Raw genomic sequence first — 11776 nt, forward strand, 5'->3', positions numbered from 1 at the left:
TTGTGTTATATCTTTTTGTTGAACTGTTTTGCACTGTTTTGCAATTGGTCACTCCCCATAAATGCAGAACCACGTGATGTTTTCTCATCCTGCTGCAACTAAAGTATCGCCTTATTTAAATAGATACACGTACCTGTATTACATCATACACACAGTAAAAGTGCGTGAGGAAGAATCCCAATGGTCAAGATAAAATGACGTGTTATAGTTTAAATGATTCCATGCGTGCAAGATGAACATGCTATCATGGACATTTAACGAAGAGTGCTACTATACTCGGATGTTCAACAGTCGCAGCCATGGAAAGACGAAATCGTCATAATCACTTTAACCCTTTCTTCCATAAGAAACGCAGTGAAAATGGCTATGTGCAAACAGCATAAAACCAGAACAGCCTGCGAGTAACTCGCAGTCTGTTCAGGTTTTATGCTGTTTGCTGCCCATCAGTATCTAAGGGTTAGAAATGAAGCCTTTAAAACTTGTATCTAGTGAGGAAGGTCTTAAATTAAATTTAACTTTCTAAGGGACTACGGCTGAGTAAAAAAAAGTATCACATTGATAAAGGGTAAATGCAGGAGAAACAATCATGAACAGACAAAATGATAAGTAAAAAATTATGTGTTTTCTAAACCATATGAGCCGGGTTTAATACATGTGCGTAACGTGTCGTCCCAGATTATCCTGTGAAGTCCGCTGTTCAGCGACGACACATTCCGCATCAACTGGCTTTTTGCCAAGAAGCGACTTTCTTTAAACGAAAAACATCATAAACGCGAAAAGTGTCGTCTCTGATTCGCCTATGCGGACTGCACAGGCTAATCTGAGACGACACTTTACGCACATGCATTAAACCCCTTTTTTACACACAGAGCACTGCCCAATATTACGTTTTAAACTGACTACGCGTATTAAATTGTCTGAGCCACAGTTGAAATCTACTGAGTAATAAGGACGATAATCACAGGTATAAAATCTTTTTTTACTTTAATACTAGTACTTGACATTTCCCCATATGCCTTGTCAAATAATCATAACCAAGTGCCATTTAAAGCTGCGTTATCGCTAAGATGCACATTCATCGCACGGGTTACTTCCCTCTTAGCCTGATTGAAATAATTTTTGTGATAATTATGCATCTTATCGGTGGCATGGTACTCTTCCATTAGAAAGAAACTGCTTCCATATTTGATTGAGGCGAAACGGCAAAGAAAACTATGACGCGCTGTACATCGACCGCGTCAAATATACCCATGAACGTCCATACCCTGGCCCAGTACCGAAACTCCCCCCTCGTGGCCGCCGCGATTACGGTTGACAGCGTATCAGCGTCGGAAGACGCCATGACCATGGGTATGACCTAACGACTGGTCTTTAAGGAGACGACCGGAAGCAACTAACTGTGCTATTCTGGAATGTTCAGGGTCTTATTTCAAAAACTAGAGGACAGTGATGTTTTCATATTACAAATTCATATGACAGTTTTATATATACAGAAACGTGGACAGCTAAATCTAATAATATCCATATTGACAATTTTGAAAGTTTATCATGGCAATGTCAAAAATGCAACAGAAATGCGAAACGACACAACGGACGTGTGATTTTTTTACTATAAAACAGTCTATGATACAATTGAAGTTCTAAATATAAATGACCAATTGATTATTTGCTGTGAACTCTCTAAATCTTTTTTCGGCTTCGAAAACGATGTATATATTTGCTGTTTCTATATACCACCAGCTGACTCTCTTGTGTTCATTAATGTTAAGTCCTAACTTAGCTTCAAACAAACATAAACAACAACTATGTTGTGCGATGTACGAAAAACGCATATAGAACTTTTCTTCTGTTTGATAATTTGAACCATTAATGGAATGAACCAATTTGATACTGTAGAACACAACTGAAACAACATTGTTAGATTTTCATTGATCGTTCAATTAAGTCATGTGCATTGCTACTTATAGAGGAAGGGCTGGCATTGCAACTATTATATTCGCAATATTTTTTTAAATGTTCAAATGAAAATATATATATATTTCTTCACCGCATTGTCTGCTCTTGATTGAACCAAGTATCCAGCAATTATGTCCGACATTTGATCTCTGTGTTTCCCATGCAAGACCGCGTCCTCTTATCGTTCATTCAGAGTATCTCTCAAACCAATACTTGTCAAACATATGTGATATATGCATTAATTATGGTATGCATCTTAATGCTGTCATATCAAATAATAATCTATTTTTACAAAAACAACCGTTATTTCCCTTTCCGGGAATCGTACAATCTCTTCCAAAAATTGCACAATCTTTTACAAAGTCTATAAATATGTCGTCGAATAAAATCAGCATTGGCCAATAAGGCGAACTGACCCATTTTGGGACAACATGTGTGCATTTTGCTTTCTCCTATATCATCTTAGCGATGCAGTTTGGAACCAAACCTATGTGGCGGAACTAACTAGTTTACATCGTTTCCCAAATATTGAACTAAAGCATCCACTGCCTCTGTTCCTGGATCCCACCATCGGGAGTTAAACCTTCTACATTTAATATTTATATGCGATGCGAATCTATCAACTGAATGTTTACCCCATGTGGTATCTATTGTTATAAAATAATATGGTTTTATCTGCCAATCGTCTGAATCGAAACATCGCCTTAAATAGTTGCTCTTTTCATAGTTTGTTCATGGAATTCATTCCGGACATATCCATATATTATTTTGATCACAAAACATATTTAAATCTTGAGCTATTTTGAATATCCATTTTTCGACTACCATTATGTTATATAGAGTTAACATTTGTATTGTCTGAAAACACTTTTATGTACAAATTAAGCAAAGCATTTTGAAAAGTTTTAACAATTCTGTTACATGTAACTATTTCCGCTTCACGCCTAGTAGAGATTTTTTTCTATTTGTGACCAGATGCCAATTTTTTCGACATCTTTTACCGCATTATCATCAACCTTTATAAAAAAGGATTAATCTAGTCACATTTCGTCGACTTACCATATACTTAGCAATCCCTCTCAGACAACCCTCTAATATCTTTAACGTCCTCTTCTGTGGACTTACTATATATCATAAACGCTATGACTCATTTGTAGGAGTCATACAATGGGGTCTTGTCCACTTCCGGGGCTTAAATCATACCTTTTTGTCCACTTCCGAGAACCATAGCATACAATTTTCGCTCACTTCCGGGAGCAATCTACTGGGCTCTATGTCCACGTCCGTAGACCATAGCATACAACTTTTACTCACTTCTGGGGACAATCTACTGGGCTCTATGCTTAAATTGTTCTTAATTTGACTTTCTTTTAAATGATGGTTCAGCAGATACTATATTCGAAATTTGATTTAAGCGAGTAACGTTAGTTTTTTTAACTTATCTTTTCTATAATGCGTTTCATGTCATGAAGTAGCGGATTTTCTTGCTATGCTTGCTAAAGACGATTTCACTTTTCATCTACGATTTCGCTGATTAGATTTATGTGCTCCTCCATTTTCGGTTCACGATGTTGCAACGATGACGTCTTCCTTAGAACTGAATTCGATCGCTATTTATTTCAATAAATAGCCCTTCACAAACAAACTTGCGAAACCGGTTTGTTTGCTAATGTAACGCGGAGTAGCATGTCTATCCGTAGTATCGGCTCTCATAATGAATACATACGAATTTTGGAAGTGAATACAAACTAAAACACGCATGTGTTTTATGTCAATCTATAGTTAAATGTGTATTATTGGACATAACAACGAAAACTGCATTTAAATCGGCAATGTTTTGACAAAATAATGGCTAGACTTAGCTCCCTATAATAATCTGTTTCACGTACCGTTGTCCCATAATATCGGTCCTTTTGATTGGTACTTTGAATAGGTACTATGAGCATGGGCTTGTTCTAAAAATAATAACTTAATGGAAACTCTTGCTCATGTTTTTCTTTTTTTAATTTTATTAAAAAATAAGCGGCATATAAAACATTTGATAAAGCTAATATAAATCCATAAACAAACTAACATAAGTGTGTGTTACGTAAATAAAAAACCATAGCAACACCCTGGAAAAAAACATAACCTACTTTACAACGAACCCCAGAAATCATTAGATTACTCCCCGAAATTTCCCGAAATCCCCGTTGATATTAAGCAGGCCTGTCGAGTAGCGAAATCCGCCATATTTACGCCTTAAAGGGTCAATATGTCATCGGTACGATTGCTTTTTGGCATCGCTTAAATGTCAATGTGTTGATAAAGCATTCATATTCTTGTATGTATGTACGATTCGTCTATTAATATTTTTTTGGCGTGACGTCACAAGACGGGTTTTCCGTTACTAAAAATAGATTGGCCGTCACACCTCTCGATCATGGCCATTTACATTGTATTAGAGTAAAGGTCGTCGGAAGACTAAATACTTACAATTCCCAAAACAAAACTATAAATACCCGGGGTTTTTTCTTAAAGTAAGACTTAAAAAAAAATGATATTTCAAAAGAAATAAAACATATAATAATTTGATTATAATTATAAGTGGTGTGGATGCGAAAGTGTTATTTTCATCAGCGATCGAAATTTATTGTAATAGGTGCATTGAATCAGTTATAAAACAAAGCCCTAAAAAGCGCAATACATTACAATCTTTAAATGTATTTTTAATTTTCTTTTACATTTAATGGATTTTCGTTTCGTTTACATTGAATTAAAATATTAAATTTTAGCATTCAAATGGAAGAAAAACACCTGCATATTCTGAAAATTAAACTGTCTTTGCATGTACATGTATATTGAAAACTCTTTACTAGTGTTAATGAACGATACAAATCTAGCATTTTATGATACCATAAATCTATATATTTAATTCATTTTACGCAAGCATTTTATATCCCTACTATGAACAAACGTGATTGCTTGTTTTCATGATGATGTTTCGAACACTGCAGTAACGCACGATCTTTACACGTTATAGCAGAGTTTATATTTGCAGGTACCCGTTAAACACGTTAATTGTGTAGCAGTAAATTTGTACAATATTTTAAATTTATAGTTATTAAACACTTTATTGTTATGCTTAAACTGGCTAATATATACGCTTTATAGTTCCTGTTAATCCATTTATGACAAATGTATATTTTTTATATATGTTCAAATATTTTATTGAAGCAACTGTTGAGTATTTGGCTAAAATGACTGCTCAATATGCCAAGAGATGACATGGAGGTATCATAAATTGTGTTTAATGACCAGACACATGTGGTTTATTGAGGGTATAGGTCCCCGGGTTTATGACACACTGTTTTCTTAGTCTGGACAGTATCCGATCATAAAGAGCTAATCGGTTTGTGATGAACAAAGGGACAATTCAACACTGGGTTAAAAATGCTGAAACAAAGAGTGTCAAAATTGGTGTGACCAATTAAATATAAACAATAACATTTATTTAATCTGTATCAAGGTTAGTTTTTACAGACATATAGGTTCAAATCAGTATATATGTTGATTACATGAAATCGATCTATTGTTTATTTTCGTCCTTATTTGTGTTTGTTCATTGAATTTAATTTATTCTAAAAGAATTTCAATTTCTGCGTATTTTGTTGTTCTTAAAAAGGGTCGCGAATATGTGTCAAGTAGAGATTATTATGGTAATTTTATAACGATGCGGTACATCAAATGCAAACAATAGCAAAATGGCCGCAGTTTTGACGGCCAAAATTTGAGCATGCGCAAACGTGACGTCATTATCGGCATCCCCAAAACCTCCTATATGTAACATAGTTGAATATATATTTTTTCAATTTGATTATTCTTTGTTTTTATATTATGTACCACTTATTATGTAGTAAATATTTATATACACATTCTGGCCAAAATGCCGTTATTATCATCATTATATCATCATATATATCATAATTATTTGCACATTAACATGTGTGCGATGCCAAAATCATCCTGGATTTTTTAAAACTATGTTGTTTGCACCCGTCATCTGGTGATAGTAACATATTTTTTTGATAATATACATTCAAGGGGGATTATACGATTTTGTCAAATATTGATATAAAATGTGTATAAAACTTATTATATATATATATATATATATATATATATATATATATATATATATATATATATATATATATATATATATATATATATATATATATATATATTTCAATATAAATTACAATAAAAGTTAAAAGAACATGTGTCGAAAATGCGAAATAAGCCATATATTTAATTTTGAAATCGAAAATGTCTGTACAGTCGAATTCGCCAGCATGTATAGACCGTTCCAGAATCAATAAATTGACCGCCGCCATATTGTCAGCCACGTGACTGTCCGCCATTTCACTTCTGCTAACTTGTGCGAGTCTGCGATTCCAAAAGCCAAAGACGGAGAGAATACCCGCTTTACCGATGTCGGAAGAATAAATTACTTAATTAATTATTTTCAGGAGATTATCACATTTTTGTTGTTAAAATGGTTGTTTGAAGTTGAGATTGATTGTTACAAATAAAATGTTTAACATGCTTTCGTGTATTTGTTTTGTGTGAGGGTAATCAAGTGGTAATCATCGGCAAAAATTTGCCAGTTCAGTCGCTCATATTTTGTCTTTGATTACACTTTTTACTTTTAACTTTTTACAGACAATTCACGCATGCATTGTTGTGTTGCCGCAACATCAAGCAGATTATGTTTTAATTAATAATTTTTAAAGATTCTCGCGCAATTAATTACCGCTAATTGTTTGTAATTGGTCTCAATTGGTAAAACTTTATATTCTAAAATCATAATATATTATATTAAAAATGCTATTTTTGATACGCCTTCCAGTATTTTTCTTGTTCTAACTGAAATCAGAGATAAAAAAATGTTGTTTGGATTTAAATTAAATTTTGTGAGCTGAATTATGTCAAGTAAAAAAAAGAAATTTTTATCATGAGAGAGTGAAATTGATCTTGACGATCTTTTAGGTGATTATACGGAAGATGAAGAGAATGTGAATATATCTAGTTGAATAGATTTTCATCTTTGGAATCATTTAACAGCTATAAAGCTAAAAATACTAAAAAATGTATTATTTAGGTATTTGCAGTAACGCAAAACATATGGATAACGACACTTATTTAGTCAATTATTCCGAATATTTTTTTTCTAAATATTATATTTAGTGCCGAACGAATTTTTTAATACATTTATATGCATCTTTAAAAAAAAACGCGACATTAGCATCAAAGTAAAGATTATCTGATGACTGAAAGAACGACAATTTGACACAACAAAGAGCTCTATGCATAAGCCGTATTATTTTTTGCAGAAAAGCTTCAATAAAGTACAAAAGTAATACATCAAATTATAAAAATATAATTATCAATGGCATGAGTACGCTAGTGTGATAATCAAATGATTGATCGAAATAAACGTACTACAAAGCCCTATTAAAAGCGAAGTGCATGTCAGACGGTATTTACATGTAATTTTCATTTGATGGGTTTTGTACAAAGAATGACGCTATTTAGGAATATTAACATACAACTGAAAAACACAACTTCACATGATGCAAATTGAACTGTGTTCTCATGTACATTGAAAACACGTCACTAGTGCTTATGAGTGACAAATATCTAACATTTTAACACACATATATTTATATACATATATATATTTCTTTAAATATTTTTTACCTCTGTTGGTGTCAAATGTAATTTCTTGTTTTTTATAATGTTGTTCGTGCCGTAACATTAAATCTTTATACGGAATGAAGTAGTTTTAATTAACCGATACCCGCTAAATACGTTAAATGTTTTTACGTAAATTTTATAATTATTAAATACTTTATTTTTTTCATAAATTAAACGAGCTAGTATCTTTACCGTGTACAATTTCTGATATTCTATATTTGACATAACTTCTAATTTGTACGATATGTAACTTATCTAACGTACGCAACTGTTAAGTATGTCGGAGGTAAATTAGCCAACCAAATGACTGCTAAATACTACCAGAAAGAGGAGACATGGTGGCATCATCAATTGTGTTTAATGACCAGACTGTCATCTGCCACCCAGTGTGGTTTATGACACCATGTTGTAAGTTAAGTCTGGACAATATCTGATCAAAACGAGATAATCGGATTATGAAGAACAAAGGGGCAATTAAACACTGGAATGGAAAGGCTTACACGATTTTAAGATTGATGCAAATAATCAAATGAAAAATATTGCATTTAATTTAATTAAATGCTTTTTTAAATGTGCCAATGTGTTAGTTTTCCTATACAAATACCTAAAAATACATGTTTTTCAAACATTTTTCTGTCATAACAGCTTAACATCTGGCAGAAAAACTTTAATTCATACAATTTGCATGACAAACAAAAAAGTTTAACAAAAAGAACCAAAGCCATGTCACGGCTTTAGAATTTAGAAAGATATTCATCCGTTGAATAATCGGTGCTCTCTTATATATGTTACGGGCTGTTAGGCAGCAGTGTATTGACGGGCGCGGAGAGTATTCAGGGGAGATAATTGGGTAATGACTAAATTCTGGAACGGTCTATATCATGCATGTACGATGTGAATCTGAATTAAGTTTAACGGTTCATTTTAAATTCCTGCAACGATATATAATTATAAGACACATGAACACTAACTCTGATCCTAATAAAAAGACGAATGCTACAGTTATTGTACGAAAATATGTACGAACTATCTTCGTCACAATCGGCTCGGTGTGCTAATTTGTCTCTACTGCATCGTATTAAATTCGTCTTCAATGTATAATTTTTCTTGCCTCTTTAATTTTATTGTAACATATTTTATAAATATATAACAATTTAAAACATATAAAAAAATCGTATAATCTCCCTTTAATGAGGCAATGTACTCACAGTCATTGTCAGTGTTGTGTAATAAATGTGTTAGTAATACTCAATTAATAAGTAGTGTTAGCAAATCATACAATATTTTTTTACACAAGGCAAGCATAGTATTTTATGTTTTCGAAGCTAAACATCTCCGAGCAATAGGTTAGGATTGGTAAAACAGTGTGGTCAAAAAGTTTTAGGGTAAGGACAATTGGCAGGTCTGTGTCTAGGAGAAGTGCCCCCCCGGAGAACTGCCCCCCCCCCCCAAAGATTTTTCACTGGGCGGAGAACTGCCCCCTCACTGTTTTTTTATAAAGCGGAGAACTGCCCCCTGCTGATTAATAAGGGGCGGAGAACTGCCCCCCTGTCAGAATTGACGACCCGGAGAAGTGCCCTCTAATTAAAGAAATTTCGCGGCGATATATAAAGCGAGTTATATAATGACAATAACGCCAGTAACTTTCTTGCTATTATTTCTGAAAATTGAGTGAAATTTCAAAAGTAATATAAAGTTGTACAAGTAATAAAAGTTATAAAACGGCAAAAAAGTACCTGCCTCGGCATGGACGTCGCCATCTTGATAATCACGTGATTTTCGTCTATGTGAACAAAGAAAAACAAATCACTTTTTGCTAATAAAAAGTTTTCGCGGCTGAATTATTTGATATTTTCCCCGTAATTAAAACAAACAATTAGCATGCAATTTAATCCATCCTTATGCAAGCTGAAAACAATAATTTATTTGTTTGTTTTCGCCAATTACGGATTTGGACGGTTCAATATAATAAACCCGTATGCGGCTTTATTCAAAGCTAACAAGTTCTTAACAATTAAGGTCGGTCCGGTCTACGAATTAAAAGATTAAAAGATCGCGGTGCTTATCGTTAACGGTAACAAGTTCTCTGCCTGCCTAATTAAGTGTGATTAATGTTTTGCCATTTTAATTATTGTTTGTTGTATATAGGACCTTTCACACCTAACAACCCGTGAAAACACCGACCACAAGTGTAAAAGAGACATTAAATGTGACAACTGTACATTCAGATTATTAAAAAAGCACATACTTTCTATGAGATGTAAACAGTCGTTAAACTGCTGGACTACTGACATCCTCAGTCGAGAGCCACCGATCACTGAATGTTTCGACCCATTAATCTCGATACATTCTCCTGGTGGTGGGTCCGCAGGGGTTGATCAATCCCCTACGTGTCAGTAGACGGCTGCCAGCTCCTCTCTTCTCTCCTCAGCCAAAGCCATCTCGATGCTCTCTCCGCTGCATCCCCAAGTCTGTTGACCGCTCGCTTTCTGTCTCTTCCTGTCAGGCCAAGTGCAGTGAAAAGTCTCCAGAGAGACTTTGACGGAAAGCCTCGGACGCCGACCTCCACTGGGAATAGCCACGTGTGCCACCCCTTCTCCTTGCATTCCCTCTGCAGATCAGCATATTTTGCTGTTTTCCTCTCCATCGCCTCATCACAGCGCGACTCCCAATGAACTGTGAGTTCAACCATCACCAGACACTTGTCCTTTGCCGACCAGATCACCATGTCGGGGCGTTGTGTTGTCTGGACTACACTTGGGAAAACCAGCCTGCGTTTCAGGTCAACAGCCATCTCCCATGACTGCGCACGATCTAGGATCGATGCTGCTTGCGCCTGCTGCTTCTTGATGGTTTCCCCTTCCTTTACAAACTGCATCTTTCTGGTCTCTTTCACAGTCCTCTTCTTCCGCCTCTCCCTTTCCACTATGTCTGCCAGTTCTTGGAGGACCTTGTCGTGTCTCCACCTGTATCTTCCTTGTGTAAGGGCTGTCTGGCAAGATGATAGTGTATGTTCTAGCGTGCCTATCTTTCCGCAAAGTAGGCAGGTTGGGTCGTCACGTTTTCCCCATCTGTGCAGGTTTGCTGGTGAAGGTAGCAGGTCGTAGACTGACCTGAGCAGGAAACTGATGCGCAGAGGTTCCCTACGCCAGATATCCGCCCATGTCATCTTCTTTCCTGTAGTCTGCCACTTTGTCCAAGCACCCTGGCACCCCATTGCCACTGCCATTATGCCTCGATCTTCTTCTTCGGCCAGACGTACCTCTGCCTGGACCATCTCCCTCCTTGTCCTACTGTCCGCCTTCTTCCAACTCCTCGTCTCCGCAGAGCCCAGACCTTGTGTTCCCACTGCCGTTGTTCCCACAATGTCTTTGTGTCGCAGGCGGCGCTCGGCTTGCGCTACAGCCTGGCTAGCGGACCACTTTCTTCCCGTCCTGGTCTCAACACCTGCTCTTCGGACCATGTCATCCCTTGAATCCTTCAGCGTCATGACAAGTCTGGCCTTTGCCACCTTGTACTCCTCCACCAACGAACTCAATGGGAGCTGTAGTTGATTTGATCGTCCATAGAGTCCAATGTTGCTGAAGCTGGGTGGTACGCCAAGCCACTTTCGCAAATGCCTACTAATGGTTCTCTCCAGTCCTTCCACCACTGTTGTTGCCACCTCATAAAGCATCAGTGGCCACATCAGTCGTGGGAGAAGTCCATTCTGGAATAACCAGGCCTTGAATTTGCCAGGTAGTCCGCTTTTGTCAATCTGCTTCAGCCCTTCAGTGAGCTGGTTCTTGATGCGCTTGATGTTGTTCCCATCTTGGAGTGTAGCATCATACCACTTCCCAAGGCATTTAATGGGGCTGTCCATTATCGATGGTATGTCCTCACCTTGCACTGATTGAATTTCTTGGTTGGTTGGCCTTTCCTGATAACAAGTGCTCTGGACTTTCTGGATTTGAACCTCATTCTGGACCAAGTTGCTGCCTCTTCTAGGGCCGAAAGCATCCACCTTGCTTGGATGTGGGTCTTTGCTGTCAGAGTTAGGTCATCCATGAATCCCTTAACTGGAGGTAAGTAGATTCCTGAT

General features: G+C 36.2%; 1 protein-coding gene across 1 annotated transcript in view; it reads right to left on the reverse strand.

Moving 5' to 3' along the window:
* The window catches only part of LOC127860814 (uncharacterized), a 72463-nt gene extending 60906 nt beyond the window's left edge, over positions 1–11557 (reverse strand). Inside the window, exon 1 of the mRNA XM_052399104.1 lies at positions 10391–11557. Within this exon, the coding sequence (XP_052255064.1) occupies positions 10391–11557 (1167 nt within the window). The remainder of the gene's footprint in view (positions 1–10390) is intronic.
* Positions 11558–11776: the final 219 nt, after the last annotated feature.

Source organism: Dreissena polymorpha, chromosome 15 (genome assembly GCF_020536995.1).
Source record: "Dreissena polymorpha isolate Duluth1 chromosome 15, UMN_Dpol_1.0, whole genome shotgun sequence".
Classification (NCBI taxonomy): Eukaryota; Metazoa; Mollusca; class Bivalvia; order Myida; family Dreissenidae; genus Dreissena; species Dreissena polymorpha.